Source organism: Bactrocera tryoni, chromosome 1 (genome assembly GCF_016617805.1).
Source record: "Bactrocera tryoni isolate S06 chromosome 1, CSIRO_BtryS06_freeze2, whole genome shotgun sequence".
NCBI classification, from domain to species: domain Eukaryota; kingdom Metazoa; phylum Arthropoda; class Insecta; order Diptera; family Tephritidae; genus Bactrocera; species Bactrocera tryoni.
In genome coordinates, this window is record NC_052499.1 from 55442828 (window position 1) to 55467402 (window position 24575).

At 38.6% G+C, this 24575-nt stretch overlaps 6 protein-coding genes across 6 annotated transcripts; 2 read left to right on the forward strand and 4 right to left on the reverse strand.

The window, feature by feature from the left end:
• Nucleotides 1-1978: 1978 nt before the first annotated feature.
• LOC120782209 (chymotrypsin-2) lies at nt 1979-2916 on the reverse strand. The gene has a single exon (XM_040114367.1). It carries the CDS (start codon nt 2878-2880, stop codon nt 2086-2088), a length of 795 nt encoding a protein of 264 aa, XP_039970301.1. The 5' UTR covers nt 2881-2916; the 3' UTR covers nt 1979-2085.
• A 3071-nt stretch (nt 2917-5987) lies between these two features.
• Nucleotides 5988-6999, reverse strand: LOC120782303 (chymotrypsin-2-like). The gene has a single exon (XM_040114513.1). The coding sequence runs from the start codon at nt 6948-6950 to the stop codon at nt 6096-6098; it is 855 nt and encodes a 284-aa protein (XP_039970447.1). The 5' UTR covers nt 6951-6999; the 3' UTR covers nt 5988-6095.
• A 3290-nt stretch (nt 7000-10289) lies between these two features.
• LOC120782870 (chymotrypsin-1) lies at nt 10290-11155 on the forward strand. The gene has a single exon (XM_040115413.1). The coding sequence runs from the start codon at nt 10291-10293 to the stop codon at nt 11134-11136; it is 846 nt and encodes a 281-aa protein (XP_039971347.1). The 5' UTR covers nt 10290; the 3' UTR covers nt 11137-11155.
• Nucleotides 11156-13906: 2751 nt separating this feature from the next.
• Nucleotides 13907-14907, forward strand: LOC120781673 (chymotrypsin-1). Its single transcript, XM_040113898.1, has one exon. It carries the CDS (start codon nt 13983-13985, stop codon nt 14847-14849), a length of 867 nt encoding a protein of 288 aa, XP_039969832.1. The 5' UTR covers nt 13907-13982; the 3' UTR covers nt 14850-14907.
• Nucleotides 14908-16242: 1335 nt separating this feature from the next.
• Nucleotides 16243-17108, reverse strand: LOC120782186 (chymotrypsin-1-like). The gene has a single exon (XM_040114329.1). The coding sequence runs from the start codon at nt 17106-17108 to the stop codon at nt 16314-16316; it is 795 nt and encodes a 264-aa protein (XP_039970263.1). The 3' UTR covers nt 16243-16313.
• Nucleotides 17109-23418: 6310 nt separating this feature from the next.
• LOC120782627 (chymotrypsin-2-like) lies at nt 23419-24269 on the reverse strand. The gene has a single exon (XM_040114995.1). It carries the CDS (start codon nt 24267-24269, stop codon nt 23475-23477), a length of 795 nt encoding a protein of 264 aa, XP_039970929.1. The 3' UTR covers nt 23419-23474.
• Between the last annotated feature and the right edge of the window lie 306 nt (nt 24270-24575).

Genomic DNA, 24575 nt, shown 5'->3' on the forward strand with positions numbered 1-24575 from the left:
CAATATTTACAAATTATTACCATTTTCACAATTGTTACTGATTTGTCGGCACAATAATCTATTGCCAGATCATAGTGATACGCAGCTCGTTCCAGGATGACATTATGTCATGATCGCTATTGTTGTGCACGAACTCGTCAAACTCTAAACCCACCTACTTCATTGTCACTCTCTGAAAAACGCAATTCTGTCATAGAAATATGACTATTTTCTTGATCTGTTTCTACTATCTTGTCTGTGATTAAATGTATTTAATCAAAGTGAGAAAAGTTCTCGCGCACTTAGCAGTAAAGTATCACTATCACAAAAGAACACGGTCAAGCTGTGAGATATATTATTGCAATTCGGAGAGAGTCTTTATGATAATAGTATACCTGTGTGTCAAAAATGTATTGAATCTGGCCAATACTTCTCTTAGTCCCAATATACCTAATAGAAATATTTTCGAACTTCTTGGTGACTTTATACCGCATATATTGGCCAATATGAGAGTTATCTCATTGAAAATGAGGGAGATGACTATTTTTTTCTTGTAGACAACAAAACTTGAAATGTCACTATTACAAAGCATCTGATGGTTGTCAAATATGAAACATTATGATTGTGTTCAGAAATTTAATTTGTGACAAAACTTAAAATTTATCTATCCACATAAAAATAAACTGATTTATAGTTAAAAACTGAAATGAGATAAAATCAAGTTTATTTTTGACCTCAGAATAAATATGTAGTTAGAAAGATATGAAAATTCTAAGAACTATTCTTTCAATATGTTTTTTGAACGACGAGAGACACATCAAAGGAAAAACGAAAGCAGCCAAGCACTTCCATATTTATTCACCTTTTAAACCTCAAAATAATTCAATATCAAAATTGGTTAAATCGGTCCAGCCGTTCTCGAGCTTTACTGAGACTAACTAAGAGCAATTATTTTTTTTTTATATATATGTATGTATAGTATATAGATTTTGAAATTTTGCACATTTTTTTTACATTTTAAACGATAAATATTTTTATAACAATCTACTATGTCAATGTCGATATTCGCCGTGGCCAACGTGCAAAGGACCATAAATCTTTCGCAGAACTTTTCTCTCGAAAACTCGCAACGTCGACTCATCAGTTTTTGTCATCGTCCAAGCCTCTGCACCACATAGCAGAACGGGAATTATGAGTGACTTATAGAGTTTGGTTTTTTTTCATCGAGAGAGGACTTTACTTCTCAATTCCCTACTCAGTCCGAAGTAACACCTGTTGGCAAGAGTTATCCTGCGTTGGATTTCCAGGCTGTCACTGTTGGTGATGTTTACACTAGTTCCAAGATACACGAAATTATCTACGACTTCAAAGTTATGACTGTCAACAGTGACGTGAGAGCCAAGTAGCGAGTGCGACGACTGTTTGTTTAATAACAGGAGATATTTCGTCTTGCCCTCGTTCACTGCCAGACCTACTTGCTTTGCTGTCTTGTCCAGTCAAAGTAGAACTAAGCGCGGGTGTTGAGGCCGATGATAACAATATCGCTGTATTATTCAGCAAAAAATACTTCGGATACTCCATAGCTCCAAAGAGGTCGTGTATTTTGAGTTTAGATATTTTCAATGTGATTGGGATTTAATACTTCATCACATTCTCTCAAGAGGCACATTTTGAACCCTGAACTTCACTTTTCAATGAGTATATAACGAACTCAGACATTTCGAAAGGACTAATTTCCAGTCAATATTGATATACTATGGTATTAGTAACTAGATGCTGACAATTTAACAGTTTTCATTTTCCGAAAACGTTTTAGGAAATGATCGTGAGAGATATTCCAGGTAGAAATAGAAGTATATAACTCGATTATCCAGTCGACACAATCTATTTTACAAATATTTCCACTCTACGGAAATTTCCCAGGAAAATATAAACATTTCAATTGTTCAATCAAATAAATTCAGTTTAATGTTTTAAAATATAGTTTTTGTGACTAAAGTTTTGTATAAAAAATTAAAGACTAAGTGATAACTTAAATATTTGTTCGCGAATGGCAATTTCTTCATATTTCTGCAACTCCTATAACATCCCATGTCACCCGAAGACTTAGCAAGCGTTATTACCCGCGATGGTACTGACAATCCAATCATGATAGTAGGCAACACTGGCAAACGTATCCGGATAACCGATAGCGCATGGTTCACCACCGTTGACAACACCAACTTGTACGTTATTGGCATCGACCAATGGGCCGCCAGAATCGTAGCTGCAAGAACCTTTACTCTCCTTAGTCGATGTGCAAATGTGACCATCGCCGACGAATTTTTGATTTTTGACCGAAGTCAAGCAAGTGTCGTGATCCAGATACTTCAAACTCACTTTATTCAGTTTGCTAACAGCATTACCCCAAGCTTTAAGGCTGCCCCAACCGCTGAGCACCACACTATCGCCGTCCTTCAGTGTATTACTCGTAGCCAATTCCACGGCTGCAGTGTTGCTATCGAACTCAATCGGTTTGCTCAGACGCACCAAGGCAATATCATTGTGATACGTTGGTTTATTGTAGAGACAATGTACTTTCACGTCTTCCACAGTGTATTCGCCGCCGGGCTTATTCCATTCCACAGTGCCAGTGACGATCTTCAGGTATTGTTTAGGCCAATCCATGCAATGCCCCGCTGTTAAGATCCATTCCGGTGCGACAATGGAACCACCGCACACAAACTCGCCGAAGGTGTTTTTTATGGCCACTTGGTAGGGTATTGCGGCCAGCGCCACTTCATCACCGCCTACAATGCGACCTTGAATGGGTACGTTGTTTGGTGTCGCATTGATGCCACGCGCTTCACAATTTGTCCGGAGCGTTAAAACGCTGAAAAGTATGATTGCTACTTTAAACATTTTCCGTTACTTCGCGCTCACGTATGTTTACTTTAAGGTAACTGAATTTGGTTTGATTTGAAACAGTGGGATACTTTCACTTTTATAGCTAACATGTGGACTAAATTCAATACGGCTGATAAGGGATGTACTACTGTGTGCGCCACACTGATAATTTCTAGCGGAAGCATTCGCAAACGAATGCTCACTTTCTTATCGCATTCTACGAGCTTCCAACGAAACGGAACGTTGCTCAGCGGCAGTGGGCCACGCAGTTTGGTCTTCGCCTCTGCAGGTGCCAGGCGTGTTAGTATAGGCCACACTGTTTGTTGTTGTTTAGACACAACCTTTCTTTTTAATCGCTTCGACTACTGATATGATCTCTAATAATTATGGTTTGGAAAACAGTAATAAATAACAGACAGCTATTGATTAGTCATAACATCCATAAATTAGGCAATGACTAGGAGCTTATACGTAATGCTTTGAAAAATACACCAAGTTCTTAGAAAATAACTATGTATGAATGAAATTGCCCTAGATTGTGTACGTATTCACTTTGGACTTTGTATCTTTTGACTGAGTGGAAGGTAACCGCAATCATTTCTTGCTTTTAATCTTCCCAAACTTCATTTCAAGTACCGTTTGGTTTAATTTCAAATTAGCGCGAGTGTAATATATTTAAATATATGATTGTGATAAGTAAATTTTGAGACGTCTGGAATACAGAGTGATTAGGTGAAGTAGAATTTTTTGTCGAAGTTTTAATCGCATAGACGAACGCGATGGAAATACCACACCCGAAATTGATTTTGTCAAATTTCAGAATCTCAGAAATTTCACCTTTGGCATTGTCCAATTACTTAATAACAATACGTAATGGATTTCCCCATGCAAGTGAGAGAAAGAGAGAGCGGAGAGAATGTTTTACTACTTCTGAGTCACCACCAGGAAATACTGTACCGAAGTACGTACACGAATGGGCAGATAGGCTGTTTTAGAGTTTTCTTCTTCTTCTTCATTGCCGTAGACACCGCTAACGCGGTTATAGCCGAGTTAACAACAGCGCGCCAGTCTTTTCTTCCTTTTTGCCGCTTGGCACCAATTGAAGATTCCAAGTGTAGCCAGTTCCTTCTGAACTTGGTCTTTCCAACGGAGTGGAGGTCTTTTTCTTCATCTGCTTCCCCCCGATGGATACTGCGTCGAATACTCTCAGAGCTAGAGTGTTTTCATGCATTCGGACGCCAAGACTTAACCAGCCGAGCCGCTGTCTCTTAATTCGCTGTACTATATCAATCTCGTCATACATCTCGTACAGCTCATCGTTCCATCGACTACTGTATTCGCCGTTACCAATGCGCAAAATACCATAAATCTTCCGCAGAAACTATCGCAAACTAGTAACGTCGACTCATCTGCCCCATACAGCAGGCCGGAGATGAGTGACTATTGGAGTTTGGTCTTTGTTCGTCGAGAGAGCAGTTTACTTCTCAAGTGCCTACACAGTCCTAAGTAACACCTGACACAAGAATCATTCTGCGTTGAATTTCGCTGCTCACGTTGTTGTTGGTGCCAACGCTGGTTACCAGATAGACCAAATTATCTACGACTTCGAAGTTATAGCTGTCAATAGTGACGTGGGAACCAAGTCACGAGTGCGACGACTGTTTGTTTGATCTAGAGAGTCTCCTTTATCCGACCATACCCATTTTACTCCTGAAATCCTGGGGCGGTATACTTAAGTTTTCCCCAAAATCCCCACGTCAACTTTCGGGAAGATAACTCACCAATTAAAAAAGTTATGCATACAAGAACCTGATTTTGTGCGCTCAGCAGTATGCTACAGTGGCACGATATCAGCGATCCCGACAAATGAGCGGCGGCTTTCGTAGGAAAAAACGTGTACAAAATTCCATATCGATATTTCAAAAACTAAGGGACTACGTCGTATATATTCAAACCGATTGACATGGTTAAATCGTCTCCGGCTGAGCCTTAATGGGGTCTCCAACAATACCTTCGCGGCTAACTTAAGGGGTTACATGCGTTAACGGGTTTCAAAAAACGATTTTTTTATTGACTTAAATTTTCAAGTTTAACCGAGTAATAGTTTCGGAGATACGACCTTTAGAACTTGTGCGCTGGATGCTACCTAAGCTACGCACTCAAATCTTTAAATGCGTTTTGCTCGAAACTGTGTTTTTGAAGTCGGTTGGCAAGATTTCTCCAGAGCTACTAATCGATCTTCATAAAATGTTGCACAGGTTTTTGAGATACAATTCTTAAAGACTTGAACGAAAGATTTTTTTCAATTATAACTATTTGAAAAGAAATGTCGCGAAATTTTAATTTTTTTGAAAAAATGTCTGCCAAAAATCCAATTCTCAGTTTTTTTTTCCTTTTCCAAATTCTATGTTAAGTTTTTAACTAATTTTTTCATTTTTTCCACTTTAGAGGATCCTGTAAGGAGTTATCCTGCCAACGCTTGGTCAATGATTTTGTTGACCAGTTTAGCATAATTTTCCCTTTGGCAAGAACTGTTCGTAACGAGCATGTCCAAAAAGAATAGAGATTAGAGGCGACTAGTTGGTAACACAAAGTTCGAAATCAACAGAGAGCTCTGAGAAATCCGTTTACTATCATTTATGAATGATTTATATATAAGACCCACTTTCGCAGGCCGAATTTGTATACACTTCTTCAAATTTACTAAATATATACTATATATACTATTTTATCTAGGCATGGAAATCTTGCAAAGTTCTGGCTTACCTTATCAGTTAGTCTGTAACTTTTTTTTTAGCACCAGACGAGCAACGGTCACGTACTTCTATTACCGCCATGTTAAATTTCTTTGTTTTTAGGGAAATTTCCATTATACACCTGCGGACAGTATTGTCGAAATCGCATGTTTTAGTTAATCGATAAAGCAATTAATACATTCTAATTTAATCGGTTCTATTACTGAAATCTTTCTGATCTCCCGTTGAAATTCTTCTGCGCCCGTTTTTTAACTACTTTTAAATAGATAAGGATTTTTTCGGTACAAAGTTCATCGAATAGATCAATCAACATATACTCGTACAATTAACGAGCGTACATACATACATATATTTACACACACACCCTGCGAAATAAAACTTCAAACCAGTTAGTTCATGTTTTATTCATAGTTAATCCACAAACAATTGTAGATTTTAGAGTATCACTTTTACAAATTATGAATCACTATTTTGTTAAGTTTGCTGACAGCCATTTATGGTTGAGCGTATCCAGTCAGCATGATATGACATTTTAGCAAATACATCGGGAAAACCGCGACCACATGGTATACCCCAATTGCCGACACCGACCAGTTGTCCCTTCGCATTGACCAACGGACCGCCGGTGTCGCCATGACATGCGCCCTGGCCGACTGGCGATGTGGTACATAAATGTCCCATATCCACATCTTCCGAACCACCGTATGCACTACGACACTTCTCGTAGGGCAAATACTGCACGCTCAACTGCTGCAATGCATTAGGATAAGCTCCTCCTTCCACAGAGCTACCCCAACCGGTCATCGTAAGTGTTTCACCCTCCACCAATTCGTCCTCATCAGCGATTGTGATGTTCTGGGTCTTGTCATCGTAAGCGATCAGTGTGGCTAGCTCTAAGAGCGCGATATCATTATGATATAACGGTTTATCGAAATTGCAGTGCACATGAATTGCCGATACTGCGTACCACCATGCTTCGCCCATCCAATCATTGGTGCTGGTCACCACCATGATCCAACTCTTTTGTAGTCCACTGACGCAACTTGCCGCTGTCACCACAAATCGATCGTGTATGATCGCGCCACCGCAAAAGTGATTGCCGTAAAGGTTTTGTATGCTAACTTGCCAGGGAGATGATGCGGCGATAGCTTCTTGTCCGCCGACTATGCGTCCAGTCGCGCCAGCAGCAGCACTGGCTTCGGTGGGTCGTGTGTTACGGTAACGTAATCCTTCGTAAGGTTCACCGTGCATACGTAGCGCATAGCTGCAAGTAATGGCTACGGCTACCAAAATGGTAAAAAATATGTTGAGTTTAGCAAAAAACCACATTCTGTTGCGAGTTATTTGCTGGATATCCAAATACAATCTGTTCTAAGGTTTGGATAGTACTTAAAATTTTATATTGTCGATACTACCAAAGTCATATATCTCGTATTTCTTATCTAACCGTTATGTTAATGGTTTTATTACTCAGCGATAATATCGCTTTTATCAGGTCCACAGTTTGGTATTTGGATAAGAATTATTGAAGGGAGCTTCAAGTAGTTTCGATCATAAATTCAATGCATTTAAACTTGATCGACGGAAGTTAAAAGTTTTGATAATAATTTTGGGCGATAAGATCAATATCTATAATGAATAAATGTATGCGTTTTTATGCGAGAGAGAGATGAACTGGTTCGGACCATCGCGTTCTCTATCACAAATTAGTTTAGTCAGAAACTTATTCCAATGGCAATGTACAAGTATTACTGAAATTAAACCCTTCGAACTTAGAGCATACGATAGAACAAATTTTACCGCCAATATGACCTACAACAAGAAAAAAGTTAACTTCGATTGCACTTTCACAATTAGAAAAGATTTCAAAGAAGAACTGGATATTTATTTCAGATCGATATCACAAAAACTGAGGGACTAGTTCGCATATATACAGACAGACAAACGGGTGACTAAATCAACATTAGTTCAACATTCGGATCATTTTTTATGTAGAGAATTAAGCCACTTATGCTTTGAACGAAATGTCGGCCAAATGGCCACCACGGCTCCGTTTTCATAACTCTCCACTCTCCATTAACGCCAATCTTCAATGAACCGGTATAGCGTTTGGGCTGGAATTTCGGTTATAGTTTGAGGATTTGACTTACCCCAATAGCAACAATTTTGATTGCTGACGAAGCTATTAAGCCAGAAAGATAATTGTTTGGGCGAAGATTATTAGATTATATAGAATAATTGTGAAACGTGTCATGGCACTGAGCAACTTTCAAACCGGTAAACAAAGATGTCCTCCACAAGCTGTCAAAAACACGTCATCCCTATTAATAGCCGCTGTATATTTTAATGTGGGCTATGCCGTTTCGGTAATACATCCTCTTCAGAGTATAAAAAAGATCACGGAAGTAATTGAGAGAAATCTATACTAAAAAGTTAGAACTACTTGTTTGAAGGAGTATTTGTAAGTTTAACGACAGCCAATTCTACATTACGTGATTTGACGTATTCTACCCAAAGGAAGAAAAATCCTTTTGACGTTCTAACGCTATCTGAATCATACTGACAACATCCGACAATTTACGCGGTATATAGCGGACAATCGACGTCTTGCACAAAGCCACAACCAATATCTGCACGAACTCTATCTCTCTCTCTCTCTTTAAATGAAGAGCCCTCCCTAACTTGTTAAGAATTTCTCTGTTTTACATAGTTTACTTACCAAAAATAATGAATAAAGTGTTTAGTTCTCGAAGCCGGACTACTTTTCATATTGAAACAACTGCGTTTCGGGTACTACCAGCCCGTTCAACACAGCAATAAACTAATATTCACACATCTGTAAACATAGTATACATATATACAGGGTTTGTCCGGAAAGTAATAGGACTGATTTTCTTCCGCCGCGACTGTACTTCGAAGCGTGAGCTCAACGACTGCATTCGGTAGAGGGCATTCCTAGCTAATGACGAGCGGCTGGTCAGTTGTTTCCGTGCACCTGGAGAGTCAGGACAAACATTTTTGAGGGACGTGTTTCTGTGAGTGGTGCAAGCCGAAAATGTAGCGTTCGTTAGAGCAGAGGTACGCGATAAAATTCTATGTGAAACTCGGAAAATATGCGACAGAGACGTTTGATATGATCAAGCAGGCTTACCCAGATGTTGCATTAGCAAGAAGTGGTGTGTTTCGGTGGCATCAGGCCTTTTTGAAGGTCCGGGAAGAGGTCGCCGATGAAGACCGTGCTGGGAGACGTGCGATTTCGACAAACACCGACAATGTGACTCATGTGCGCAAAGTGTCAGACAGTCGACTATGTATTCGTTAGTTGTCCAGATGTTAAATTTATCAAAATATGTGAGGTTCATGACATTGTGACGGAGCACTTGAACATGCGCAAGGTGTGCGCGAAGATGGTCCCTAAGGTGTTTATTGACGACCAGATATTGTGGCGAGTGGAAGTGTGCCAAGAAAATTTGAAAATGTGTGAAAGTGACTCACAATTTTTTTAATAACGTAATCACTGGTGACGAGTCAAGGAACGTTGAGTACAGTACCTGAAGAGGCCGATGAAAGCCAGGCATTTTGAGACAACAAAGGGGATCCAAGCAGCATGCACCTCTGCTCTTAAGGTTATTCCGGAGAATACCTTCCGTGACGCCTTCAATGCTTGAAAATAGCGCTGCCGCGCTGCATCGACGCAGAAGAAGCCTATTTTGGAAGTTTTTAAATAGTTGTAACGATTAGTTAAATAATTTTTTTTTTATATCGACTCAGTCCCATTACTTTCCGGACAAACCCTCTATGTATGTATATATACTATTGTGCACCCCATTAACTCTGATAGCATAGATAGGATTAGGAAAAGTACTAGTTTCATGTCGAAGATAAAAATATTGCCAAACTATTAAGCGCCTATTTCACAAATTTATAGTTTTTGAAATATAATAAAATTTAGTACATATCTACGCCCAAGCAAAATATCATAAAATATTCACAAATTTTCTAAGAAGTGTGCCGTGACGAACAGTTTAATCTTTTTCAGAACTACTTGACCAATAAAATGACGCGGCAGACTTACTAAAATTTGTTTTATTATTGTTATTGTTTTTTTTTTCCTTCAATATACATATATTGATAAAAGGTTGGCTTATTATCTTCGGCTTATCAGCGAAGCCAAAAATTACTGTATCTATCTCACTTCTGCAGTGGCTGACCATTTCTTGGACACTTTTGGATATTTTATTGGACGCAGAATTGCAAAAACCCAACAAGTATAAATATAAATACCTACATTGTCGATAGACTTATTATCCTTACCTTATATGATACCAATTATGGGGTCAATAAAACCAAACGCTTTAAAGTAAGACCGTCTATGCCAGTTTATTGTTGGTAATTCTGATATTACAGCTTGGTACACAATAAACAAGTATTTCACCATAAATATAGGTGCATGCATATGGGGCTCGTAAACGATAAATTTATTATCTTCGAAGCAATAAGCTCTGGTGAACCCGATCACACTCCACTTACTATTAGACTGCATGAATTCCCGCATATAAAACTAAATTTCTAAATTTACTCAAGTCATATTTACTTATATTGTGTGTAGACCAGTAGCAGTTGGTGTCGCTAGTAAAAGTGTTGCATGCAAGCGAAGCGTGTTAACATAATGTGGCAACCGTATGGTTCAAGCGATGCCTACGCGCTTCTCTTCTTAGTTTGTCTCAGTATTTGTGGCGAATACACGCAGGCTCTACGTATACCACCTGAATATAGAAATTATGATGCCAATGAAAACAATGGCACATCAATTGAAGGTCGTATCGTGGGCGGTGTGGCGGTGGCGGAGGGTGCCGCTCCCTATCAAGTGCTAATCAAAACCATCTGGGATTCACATGTTTGTGGCGGTGCCATCTTATCAGAGCGTTGGATACTCACCGCTGGCCATTGTGTGGAAGATTTTTCACTAGAATCATTACGTATTGTTGTTGGCACGAATAAATGGAGTCAACCGGGTGCCACATTCCGACCGGAGCTCGCCTACCGTCACTGCCGTCAAGATATGCCGATGTATCAAAATGATATTGCTGTGGTGCGTCTCAACGGCACCATCTCATTTAATAATGTCACACAACCGATTGAGTTGCATACGCAACCACTTAATGCTGGCGATCCTGTTGCAATGACGGGCTGGGGTAGTCCGCTGTTGAACCAGCCGAATACGGAGTTGCTGCAAACACAAAACTTTACGGTTGTCTCCCGCGCGGAGTGCTTAGAGCGTTGGGAGAATCACGAGGGTGTTGGTTTTGGACACATTTGCACATTTAGTAGAGAGGGTGAGGGCGCTTGTAATGGCGACTCGGGCGGTCCGATAGTTTATAAGGGGAAGTTGGTTGGTTTGGTTAATTGGGGTGCACCCTGTGCGAGAGGCAAGCCGGATATGCATGCGAGTGTCATATACTATCGGGACTTCATTGAACGTTCGTTGGAGCAATGTACGCGTCAGCGGGCATAACGGTCTTGTTGCGACGAAAAGTGGCTGTGATTTTTTTAGTTTTTAAAAATTATTTCACAATTATAATAAATATCATTTTGATTCATGTAAGTATATCGAAATATTTTTGTTGTGATGCTGATGTGTTTAAAATTAGCGTCTAAATTTTAGTTTTTTATACTTTATTTTTCTATCTTCTTTTTCTGTTGGGTTTGAGTAAGTGCTCCTCCCTCATTGGTAAATGCTATTCTCAGTAGCTAATTCAATTTATAATGTATTCTATAGCATCTTAATCATTGGATACTAAAAGTTCTACGGACTCGTCAGCGGCGATCCTGCATGCTCTCTGTGACTAGGCTGGGATCAGTCGGACGTTTGACCTTTGTGTAGAAACTGGAGATCAGCAAAACCTCTCCTCTATTGAGTTGAAGTTTTATTTAGGAGCGGTTTAGATATTTAATCCAGAGAGAATTAAAAAGTTCGGACAGGAGTATTGTTTATATTCAGCGAATACTACGGGTAGTCTGCTATATTACACATAAAGCGCCAACATTACTGCTGACGGGACGTCGGTCGATGATTATGACGTCAAAACAGTCCAACAATCTAGCAAATGGCGTTCCGAAAAACCCACGTCAAAGTCAAAAACAATGTTATTTATCCTTTTCTTTGATTACCTTGGTGTAGCTCACCTTGAACACGTTCCACCAGGTCAAATGGTCAATGCAGAAAAATATTTGGTCTTTTTGACGCGTATATGTGAAGCAATTCGTCGTAAACGACCGGAGTTTTGTGCAGAAAATTCATGATTTTATACACCGATAATGCACCGTTACATTCTAGCGTCACTGCGACTGACTTTTTAGCCAAACACGTAATGAGAGACACCGCTCAGTTAACATATTCATACTTCAATTATCAGCATGACGAGTTGAGTTGATTTAGCCATGTCCGTCTGTTTGTATATATGAATTAGTCCCTAAGTTTGAGATTGAGGTCTAAAATTTTGACTAGTTTTCTCCTCAAGAAGTTACTCATTGGTCGGAAACTCCGATATCGGATTACTATGTCTCGGAGCTGCCATACAAACTGACAGCTCAAAACCAAGTTCTTGTAAGTTTTATTTTATGTTTGTTAAGTTGCTTCGGTACAACCGAAATGAACGTTTTTATACTCTCGCAACAATGTTGCTAAGGAGAGTATTATAGTTTTGTTCACATAACGGTTGTTTGTAAGTCCTAAAACTAAAAGAGTCAGATATAGGGTTATATATACCAAAGTGATCAGGGTGACGAGTCGAGTTGAAACCCGGATGTCTGTCTGTCCGTCTGTCAGCCCGTGCAAACTGTAACTTGAATAAAAATTGAGATATCATGATGAAACTTAGTACACGTATTTCTCGGCTCCATAAAAAGGTTAAGTTCGAAGATGGGAAAAATCGGCCCACTGCCACGCCCACAAAATGGCGAAAACCGAACACCTATAAAGTGTCATAACTAAGTCATAAAAAAAGATGTTAAAGTGAAATTTGGCACAAAGGATCGCATTAGGGATGGGCATATTTGTACGTAATTTTTTTCAAAAAGTGGGCGTGGCTCCGCCCCCCACTAAGTTTTTTGTACATATATCGGAAACTACTATAGCTATGTCAACCAAACTCTACAGAGTCGTTTCCTCCAGGAATTTCCATATACAGTTCAAAAATGGAAGAAATCGGATAATAACCACGCCCACCTCCCATACAAAGGTTATGTTGAAAATCACTAAAAGTGCGTTAACCAACTAAAAAAAAACGTCAGAAACACTAAATTTTACGGAAGAAATTGCAAAAAGAAGGTGCACCCAGGTTTTTTTTAAAAATTGAAAATGGGCGTGGCGTCGCCCACTTAGGGACCAAAAACCATATCTCAGGAACTACTAGACCGATTTCAATAAAATTCGGTATATAATATTTTCTTAACACCCTAATGACATGTACGAAATATGGGTGAAATCGGTTCACAACCACGCCTTCTTCCAATATAACGCTATTTTGAATTCCATCTGATGCCTTTTCTGTATAATACGAGTATATACATTAGGAACCAATGATGATAGCGGAATAAAACTTTACAAAAATACGGTATTTGAAAAATATGTAAATGACGTATAATGAAATCTCGATTATCACTTTATCATACGAGAGTATAAAACGTTCGGTGACACCCGAACTTAGCTCTTCCTTACTTGTTCTTTTTCGAATCAAGTTCCCTTTTTGTTGTAAATAAAAATATCGACTGTTAGACCACTTAAGTCTCTAAAATATTAATAGAATAGAATATAATATTTAACGGACTTAACCGTATTTTATTTCTAATAAAGTTGAATTTTTCTTCCTCGAATCACAATACTCGACTAGAAAACTTCGAGTTTGATTTCTATTGCCAATTCAAGAGTTCGAGTAATGGAAAACTTAGAGTTATGGAAATTCAACTGTGATTAAAACTCTGAAGAATTAACTATAGAAAAACCGGCTGAGAGCGTGTAATTCCCTTTTTTTGATCCTGTCAAGTTACAAGAGTATGAAATGTTCGGTTACACCCGAACTTAGCTCTTCCTTAGTAGATTTTTATTGCTTGTTGGGTAGATAAATTCACTACCGATAGGTGTATGTATGTATGCAATTGTGTGCTTGTGTATAGAGTTACATTTTATCGAAATTTGGATATAATTCCACGGCCATAAATGAGCAGTACAAAATGAGATAAATCGGTGTAAGCACCAGCGGTTTTTCCACTCAGTCACTTCGCTCAACTCAAGCTATTCAAACGCTTGTCCGATTCGGTGGGCGAAAGTCAAAGTCCAAATTCAGTAAAAATAACTCCAAAATGCATTTGCGGCGCATAATTTCGATATTACTCCTCTACATTATCACCACAACGACGGCTAAGCGCTTGATCAAGCCCAGTGAGCGTCTGTTAGCGCGTCAGAATGTAAATGCCAGCGCTCAGCAGGAAGGACGCGTCGTTGGCGGCACAAATGCCGATCCAGGATTCGCTTCATATCAAATATCCATACAAGGCCAATATAACGGGCATTGGTGTGGTGGCAGCATAATCGACAAACAATGGATAATAACCGCGGCACATTGCATTGATGGCTACAATCCGCCTTATCTGCGCATCATAACGGGCACTGTGGAGTGGGATCAACCGCGCGCTATCTATTACGCCGACGAGTTTTATACACACTGTAACTACGATAATCCAGATTTTGCCAATGATATTGGACTCATACATTTGAATGATTCCATCGTGTTCGATCAATATACGCAAGCGATACCATTGGCGTCGAAGCCGTTAGAGGACAACGCTGAAGCTATACTCACCGGTTGGGGTGACATGGCCTTCGGTGGTCCGAGCACAAATATATTGCAGAAACTCACATTACGGCACATGAGTCACAAGCGCTGTGCGGAAGTATATGAGGATGAGGGGATACTCGATGCGGGTCACATCTGCACATTCACCAAAGAAGGTGAAGGTACCTGTAGCGGTGACTCTGGTGGTCCTTTGATTAGTGGCGGTGAACTGGTCGGCCTCGTTAATTGGGGCCGGCCGTGTGCTGTGGGCTATCCAGATGCATATGCAAGTGTTTACTTCTATCGTGATTGGATACGTCGCGTCATGTCGGGCACATGCAAGACATGCCACTGTGAAGCTAGTAATTATCCTACATTTGGGAGTAAAAAATAAATACTGGAAAAATTTTAATAAAATATACTCACTCAGTAGAGAGTTGTGTTAAATGTTTTGAGTATTGGTGTTTTGATATTTTGTTTAAATTTCTGGTAATTAATTGGTTAAAAAACAAGGTTAAAAGTTAACCTCAGTTGCACTGAAGTCATAATAACGTTCAAACGTACATTTTATTATAGCATAATGTAGTATAGAAATATTCTTAGCTTGCATTTTATTGGTCAGTTTTTGGCAGCTATATGCTGTAGTGGTTCAATCTAAAAAAAAATCGAAAATTATAGCGCTACTTTGGACAACAATCTGTCCCAAATTTCTTGAAGATATCTTGTGAAATAAATAAGTTGTTCATATAAAAATCTGGTTTTTATTATTTAATTTTTCCGTGAGTACCTTCTTAGAAAGAAAAGACCGTGTGCAAAATTTCAGACCATTATCCCGAAAACTGAGGAACTAGTTTGGGTATATAGACTACAAACTTGAAAGCCAAATTTGATTAAATCACTCCTTCCATAGAAATTTTATGTGCCATCTTTTCTCAAGTCTCTCACAGCTTTCTCATTATCCATAGACCGTAACTCTTTACACATGATTTTTAGTCAAAACATCTGACAGTCTTAGGGAATCAGTTAAGTTCAGTAAATTTTCCACAAAAAGTCAGAGACCCTTTGTATTTGAAAGCCAAGTACTAGAGATATTTGGGAATTATTTAAAATTTTTCAGGAGGCACGCCATAATCAACAAATTGGATTTGGAAAACCAAGTACATATATAAACAAATAAAACACTCAGTGTCAAGTCATTGGTTTATTTTAGGTACGTGAGCTATATTCAATTTATCCAAAGGATGCTTAACAAACACATGATGCTGTTGTTCGAAACAGAACTCAACATCAAGGCCCGTTCATACATTTTCGACAAAATAAAACGAAACAATGAGGCCCGCATCTCAAAATCCTCATAAATTCCTTAGATGCACACAAATACATAGAGCTACGAAAACCCGATTATATTATAACCAGTTATAACTAGTCAGGTTTGGGATCATATAGCACAAACCCTGACTATGAGCTATATAAATATTTAAGATATAAATTACATGCTCCCTGAGCTCCGCCGTATTTTATTTAAAACTTTTTAGGAATCATTCTTAAATATAATAAAGGTGATTATTACTTTGAAAGAAAACCCGAGATAAAAGGAATTCAACAATTATGTTTCCGAATTTGTAGTAAACAATGTTTTGCTTTGAAAGAAAACAATATGGACGAGGACCATATCTCTTATTCTATTCTAAAAAAGAGACAAAAAATAGATGTACGCTTATAACAAAGCTCACAGCCACTTCAAACAAAAACTATTATTATTTTATTATATTACTTTATTTTTTTTTTTTAATTTTCTTATTGAGTCCTCTCATTGATTTTCAATCACAACTTCAATATTATTTTAGCAATAACTTATTCAACTAAAACATTTCGTGGTACCGCTCGTTACACGACGAATCCAATCCGTATAGAAATAGGTACTCGCGTGCGCATCTGGATAGCCGACGGCGCAGGGCATACCCCAGTTAACTAAACCGACCAATTTTCCATCGTTCACCAAAGGACCACCCGAATCGCCATGACACGCACCTTCGCCATACTTCGTATATGTGCACATGTGTCCCACATCCACATCTGGATCGTCATCATGCATTTCTTTGCAACTTTTATGTGGCAAATATTTTAAGTATATAATCTGCAGATTGTCGGGTGTATCACCGTACAATTCAGTTGAACCCCAACCCGTCAATATGACCTCAGCGCCTTCCGTCATCTGCTCCGTCGGCAACGCTATGGGTTGGGTTCTATCATTGAACACAATAGATGAGTTCAATCGTATCAACGCGATATCATTGTGGCTGCTCGGATTGTTGTAGCGACAGTGTATATGTATGGAGCTGGCATAATAAGTGGCGTTCGGCTTCTGCCATTCGACGGTGCCTGTAGCGACCATTATATTCTCGGGATCTCTATTGGCAAGACAATGTCCGGCAGTTGCGATCCAATTCTCGTTGATTATGGCTCCACCACAGAAATGATAGCCATACCAGGTTTGTAAAGACACCTGATACGGTGCCTGACCCAAAGTGGCATTAGTTCCTCCTACTACACGACCCTCAAACGCACCTTTTACGTAATTCTTTGGATACTTGAGTAATTTGGCCTCGGCGTGGGCACACAAAAGTAGTGCGAGTAAAAGAAATACCTTCATGGTGTATAGCTATAACGTTTATAATGAAAGTTTATTTAACTGGTCATTAGAAAACTTTGGATAAACCTGATAATACGTAAATTAAAAACTTATCTTTAGATATCACTAACAAAATTTTATCGTTGAACTCATAATTTGGATAATAAAATTTATGGACTTTAATGTGCGGAAGGCGAAACAAAAACATACAAAAATTGCATGTGGCACTGAGTCAGCTGATGTTTTGATATTCATATTTCCTATGAGAGATAATGTATACTTAAATTACGAGGAGGGAAGCGTCAATTGGCGTCATTAAAGGCTTGGGATTTCATTTTGTTAGTAAATAATTGACTGAAAACAAGTAAAGAAAGGCTAATTTCGGGTGTAACCGAACATTTTACACTCTCGCAGTTTACAAGGGCCAAAGCAGGGGAAATACTTGCAGGCGTTGGAAAAGCTTTATTTTAACATAAGGCTAAGAAGACTAAATGTAATATCTTGAGTATATGAAGAAAATATTAACCAGGCATCCATTATTGACCCCCATAAACAGCTAAAAGTTAGCAATAAAGTCAGAAATCATAACATCGGACATATTTGGGCTACGAGAAGGTCTGGACCGACTGCGTTAACTTGTGATATTACACCACTATATTCCGGAGAGTCCTTGCACTCTTGTAAAACTGACCCACATACATATGTGTCACAAAGTCTGCTAACATAACCAAAATCATTATTTGTAGAACGTATGATAGCTGAGACACTTATTGACCAGTTTTAACCATTTTCAGCATTAAAATATAGTATGCGTTTGCTTAATTTTGATATCTAATCTAATATAAGGACTGATTTATACGGTATAAAACCAACTCGAAATCCTTATAATATATATATGGCATTACTCCTTGACCTGGTATGATAGATTTTTGGTATTGCAACATTTTATTACCAGAAGAAGATATAATTATCATTAAGAAACCTTGCAGGTTGACTGGTATATACTGCATAAAGTCAACCGGAAGTTCGAAAACTTTTATATTAGATAAGGAAAAGACCATCTTTGAATTAAAATAAGATATCATCAGCTATAGACACAGACGTCCACATACACGGTATCAGGAGGCTTAAATAATAATGAACTGTTTATCAAAAATTTTAGACTTGAGATAGCATCTAATAAATCTTTCTATTTGTGCAAAGTGTTAAGCCAGCATATCGTTTGGTGTGTGATTTGTATACGAAGAATCATATGGAAATTAAAATTGTGTTATATTGGAACAGTCTTGAGTCCAAAGAAGTATCATCGAACTCTAGACCTGGTGTAGCCGAATGAAATCTTTGACATCAGATGATGACCAATTTGAAGTAAGAATATGGTTGTCTTGTTGCCTTTGATTACAGAGTCTACTCCAATGTTTTGGATCATTATCTTCTTAGAGTATACAATAATAGTTATTTTTGTCATAAAGCATTTCAGCTGTCTTTACTAAACCCTTAACAAACAAGTAAGGAAGGGCTAAGTTCGGGTGTCACCGAACATTTTATACTCTCGCATGGTAAAGTGATAATCGAGATTTCATTATCCGTCATTTACATATTTTTCAAATACCGTATTTGTGTAAAGTTTTATTCCGCTATCATCATTGGTTCCTAATGTTTATACTCTGTATTTATACAAAGAAGGCATCAGATGGAATTCAAAATAGCTTTAGTATTGGAAGAAGGCGTGGTTGTGAAATGATTTCAGCCATATTTCGTGGCATGTCATCAGGGTGTTAAGAAAACATTATATACCGAATTTCATTGAAATCGGTCTAGTAGCTCCTGAGATATGCTTCTTGGTCCATAAGTGGGCGGCGCCACGCCCATTTTCAATTTTTAAAAAAAGCCTGGGGGCAGCTTCCTTCTGCCACTTCTTCCGTAAAATTTAGTGTTTCTGACGTTTTTTGTTAGTCGGTTAACGCAGTTTTAGTGATTTTGAACATAACCTTTGTATGGGAGGTGGGCGTGGTTATTATCCGATTTCTTCCATTTTTAAACTGTATATGGAAATACCTGAAGAAAACGACTCTGTAGAGTTTGGTTGACATAGCTATAATAGTTTCCGAGATATGTACAAAAAACTTGGTAGGGGGCGGGGTCACGCCCACTTTTCCAAAAAAATTACTTCCAAATATGTCCCTCCCTAATGCGATCCTTTGTGCCAAATTTCACTTTAATATCTTTATTTATGGCTTAGTTATGACACTTTATAGGTTTTCGGTTTCCGCCATTTTGTGGGCGTGGCAGTGGGCCGATTTTGCCCATCTTCGAACTTAACCTTCTTATGGAGCCAAGGAATACGTGTACCAAGTTTCATCATGATATCTCAATTTTTACTCAAGTTACAGCTTGCACGGACGGACGGACGGACGGACAGACAGACATCCGGATTTCGACTCTACTCGTCGCCCTGATCACTTTGGTATATATAACCCTATATCTGACTCTTTTAGTTTTAGGACTTACAAACAACCGTTATGTGAACAAAACTATAATACTCTCGTTAGCAACATTGTTGCGAGAGTATAAAAATGTTATTATTCCAACGGCGTTCAAGTTTTCTGTGAAGCACCACAAAACCACATATCCATGAGAAGACAAACATTTCGAAACATTTGAGGTATTTAAGACTCCTTTGAAAATTTGCCCATTTCATAGACAGGTGTAAAGGGCTGAACAATACAAAAATTGGTTGATGATTTCCTCTGCTCAATGACGCCTTTTTATACTCCTGAAACATGTTGATACAGAGAACTATATAATAGTTTTGTTCACTTAACGGTTGTAAGTAACTCTTAAAACTAATCGAGATAGATATAGGGGTATATATACAGGGTTTGTCCGGAAAGTAAGAGGACTGATTTTCTTCCGCCGCGGCTGTACTTCGGAGCGTGCGCGCACCGACTGGATTCGGTGGAGGGCGTTTCTAGCTAATGTACGAGCGGCTGTTCAGTTGTCTCCGAGTACTTGGAAAGTCAGGAGCAACTCGGTAAATCTGCGACAGAGACGTTTGATATGATCAAGCCGGCTTACTCAGATGTTGCTTTAGCAAGATGTGGTGTGTTTCGGTGGCACCAGGCCTTTTTGGAGGGCAAGTGGTTATTGATGAAGACCGGAAGAATGAGCAAATCCAAAGTGAAAACGATGCTGATTGTCTTTTTTGACATCAAAGGCATCGTCCATCATGAATTTATTCCTCCTGGACAAACCGTCAACGCCAAGTTCTACGTGGAAGTCCTCAAGAGACTCAAACGAAGGGTCTATCGGGTCCGACAAGATATCGCAGCCGATTGGAAGTTGCACGACGACAACGCCCCAGCTCACACCGACTTTCTTGTGAACAGCTACCTAACCAAGGCCGGCATCCCACCGCTTCCTCTTTTTGTTTCCTTGCCTGAAAAGGACGATAAAAAGGGATCCAAGCAGCATGCACCTAGGTTCCCAAAGCTTTCGGAAGAAGGTGCCATAACTAAGCACTCATTTAAGATATAGAACTCTAGTGCGGCGAAAGGAATCGGAGTAGCAAGGGCAACGAATTATGAAAAAGTGGGCGTAGCCTCGCCTTTGGTAAGTTTAATACAATATACATACATATCTCCCAAAAGACTAAAGCTACAACAATCAAATTTGTTTAGCGCAAATATTATAAGAACTCCTACCAACTTCCATACCGTTGGATGAAATCGGAAGATAACCCATATCTGCCATATAACGGTACTGTTAAAGATTACTAAAAGCGCGATTAATTAATAACTAAAGCGAGAGACAATAAATTTTACCTCCGAAATGGTGTGAGAAGGATTTATGGGAGCCGGTCTGAAAACTTAACGATGGAGATGGCATCACATATCGACCAGAGCGACTGATTTCGACTAAATTTAATACATGACATTTTTCTCATTTTCCTGTGTCACAGTGCGAAATCGGATTACAACCACGCCTACTTCCCATATAACATAGTTTTAAATTCCATTTGATTCTTTCACTTTCAAGTACAAAGATCAAAAAATAATTAATATAACGGGGAACAATTTTGCATTAACAATTCTTTTAAAGTATGTCACCTTATGACTAAAAATTTCTCAAATCTAACCAAAACTTTTCAATCTCCCAAGTAGAGAAAATTTGGCCCCCAATATCTATAGTTGATTTTCGACCGAAAATATCGGTCAATGTTTTGGATATACTACAATTGAAATTCAGAGAAAATCTTTTCCTGATAGCAATAGCAGATTTATGGTCATTTGCGCATTGGCCACGGCGAATATCGCTTTCGATGGAACGATGAGCTGTTCGAGATATACGACGACATTGACATAGTTCAGCGAATTAAAAGACAGCGGCTACGCTGCCTAGGTCATGTTGTCCGGATGGATGAAAACACTCCAGCTCTGAAAGTATTCGACGCAGTACCCGCCGGGGGAAGCAGAGGAAGAGGAAGACCTCCACTCCGTTGGAAAGACCAGGTGGAGAAGGACTGGCTTCGCTTGGAATATCCAATTGGCGCCACGTAGCGAAAAGAAGAAACGACTGGCGCGCTGTTGTTAACTCGGCTATAATCGCGTAAGCGGTGTCTACGCCAATTAAGAAGAAGAAGAAGATAGCAATATATTAAAAATTGGTTGAATAGGTCAATATTTCTCTGAGCTTCCATATAAATTTTCAAACTCAAAGGTGACTTTCTACCGCATATATCGACCAATATGTGAGTTATCCCAAAGAAAATGAGAGTGAGTATTTTACTCATAACAGTGTATCCTTGTATCTAAATTAGATAAAATCGGGTGAAGTCTTGACCTAGCTCCCATACAACTAAAATCAGGATTTTCGAACATTCGGCTGACTTTTCTTCCTATGATTGGTGATTGTATTTGACCTTTGTACCTTAATGAAACTCAGGGGACATTTTTTAGTCTGTGGTTTGTTAATAGTATGTGTTACTAGCAAAAATATATAAAATTAGGACAATATTATCCCAACTACTATCTATATATGATTTTGGTTTCTCTAACAAACCTTATGCCGAATAGGTCGCCAGTATGAGTTATACATATGAGTTATACATTGGTATCCGCGCCTCTGGTTGACGTTTACACCTAAGGATATTTTCCTGCAAGTTGCAAAAGTATAAATTGTTCGGTTGCACCCGAACTTAGCCCTTCCTTACTTGTTTCAATGTGTGTTTTTGAAAGTATTTCGATTGATTACAATAACATACTGCTTCGTTTGCCAAATCTCCAAAGTCGTTCCCATATTGTATTAAAGATATATCTTATTCTTTTTCAACCAAAATTTTTTTAGCTTTTCTTAGACCGAGTATTATGTTTTTTTTTCTCAAAAAGGAGAAATGGCTTTATTCATACTCTTAGATGTCTTGTGAATCCTCCCTCTTTATGGCTTGTCATCAATGCTTCCAATTTCTTCATAATGGTCAGACCACCTCTTCAAAAACGTATAACTCATATTTAATTACCTCGCATTTTTCACTTGTCCATATGGAATCTTTAAGATGCTTCGTTAGAAAGGTTGCTGCAAAACATTTCTTAAACTAAGCTTTCAATTTTCTTCTTCTACTCCACGGTGATGTGTTAGTTCGCAAAAAAATTACACCGAATTGATCGCGGAAAGGAGAAACGTTAGTTTTTGAACGCACTGTATTTTAGGTTCTTAGGCTACATACAATGCTCATCTAAAGCAAGTATAAATATTAATTACAATCACATACGTATTATTGTTCGCAATAGAAATCCAAATAAGGACAATATCCCATAATTTTTCCAAAATAAAATGAATCAATGAAATCCGTGCCTCAAAACCGGTTCTACCCATTTTGATTACTTTATACCGAACTGAAGAAATACTTATTTGAAAACAACTCCATAGAGCTTGGGAAACGGTAACCCAACTATATTAAAAGTAATCGAGCTTAGGATCTTATAGCAGAAACCCTAACTAAGAACTTTTTTTGACAAAGATTAATGTTGCAATTCAAAAGGAGCTGTAGGTTTATCCACAAAAGCCACAGTCTGATCCGGGAAACTGTATTTTAATAGAACTTCAATGCACACACAACAGCTATCAAAAGGAACTCGATTGATATGGGTAGATATTTAAAGAATAAATTAACATTATCCATCAATATTAGAACAACGTCGACGAAGACCATTTTGCTGAAAAAATTCTGAAGGTTCCAACATAAATCAGGTGTTCGCTTATAACTAAACTTAAGGCTTCTTAAAAAAAAAACAATGTCATATTTTAATTTTTTTTTAACTTTCTTGTTAAGTCTTCTCCTTGATTTCCAATCACATCTTCAATATTATCAATAATATTTTAACTCATTCAACTAAAACATTTCGTGGTACCGCTCGTTACACGACGAATCCAATCCGCATAGAAATAAGTACTCGCGTGCGCATCTGGATAGCCGACGGCGCAGGGCATACCCCAATTAACTAAACCGACCAATTTTCCATCGTTCACCAAAGGGCCACCCGAATCGCCATGGCACGCACCTTCGCCATACTTCGTATATGTGCACATGTGTCCCACATCCAAATATGGATCGTCATCATGCATTTCTTTGCAACTTTTGTGTGGTAAATATTTTAAGTACACAATCTGCAGATTGTCGGGTGTATCACCGTACAACTCAGTTGTACCCCAACCCGTCAGTATGACCTCATCGCCTTCCGTCATCTGCTCCGTCGGCAACGCTATGGGTTGGGTTCTATCGTTGAACACAATAGATGAATTCAATCGTATCAACGCGATATCATTGTGGCTGCTCGGATTGTTGTAGCGACAGTGTATATGTATGGAGCTAGCATAATAAGTGGCGTTCGGCTTCTGCCATTCGACGGTGCCTGTAGCGACGATTATATCACTGGCATATCTATTGGCAAGACAATGTCCAGCAGTTGCGATCCAATTCTCGGAGATTATGGCGCCACCACAGAAATGATAACCGTACGATGTTTGTAAGGACACTTGATAAGGCGCCTGACCCAAAGTGGCATTGGTTCCTCCAATTACACGGCCTTCAATCGTACTTTTTACGTAATTCTTTGGATACTTGATTAATTTGGCCTCGGCGTGGGCACACAAAAGTATGGCTAGTAAAAGAAACACCTTCATGGTGTATAGCTTTAATGTATTTAATGCAAGTTTAGCGACGTTGGAACCATTTAACTAGTCAAAACTTTGGATAAGCGTGATAATACGCAAATGAAAAACTTATCTTTAGATATAACAAACGAAATTTGATAAAAAACATAATAAAATTTATGGACTTTAGTGTGCAATTATCACTGCAGAAGGCAAAACTGAAACATAGAAAAATTGCATGTGGCACTGAGTCAGCTGAAATTTTGAAATATTCCTTATTACCTTTAAAGAAAAATATATAGTACCCAGATAGCGGGGAGGGAAGCGTGAATTGAT

Excerpts from the sequence above, each read along its gene's own strand:
- LOC120782209 (XM_040114367.1), bottom strand. The coding sequence starts at position 2,880 with ATGTTTAAAGTAGCAATCATACTTTTCAGCGTTTTAACGCTCCGGACA.
- LOC120782303 (XM_040114513.1), bottom strand. The coding sequence starts at position 6,950 with ATGTGGTTTTTTGCTAAACTCAACATATTTTTTACCATTTTGGTAGCC.
- LOC120782870 (XM_040115413.1), top strand. The coding sequence starts at position 10,291 with ATGTGGCAACCGTATGGTTCAAGCGATGCCTACGCGCTTCTCTTCTTA.
- LOC120781673 (XM_040113898.1), top strand. The coding sequence starts at position 13,983 with ATGCATTTGCGGCGCATAATTTCGATATTACTCCTCTACATTATCACC.
- LOC120782186 (XM_040114329.1), bottom strand. The coding sequence starts at position 17,108 with ATGAAGGTATTTCTTTTACTCGCACTACTTTTGTGTGCCCACGCCGAG.
- LOC120782627 (XM_040114995.1), bottom strand. The coding sequence starts at position 24,269 with ATGAAGGTGTTTCTTTTACTAGCCATACTTTTGTGTGCCCACGCCGAG.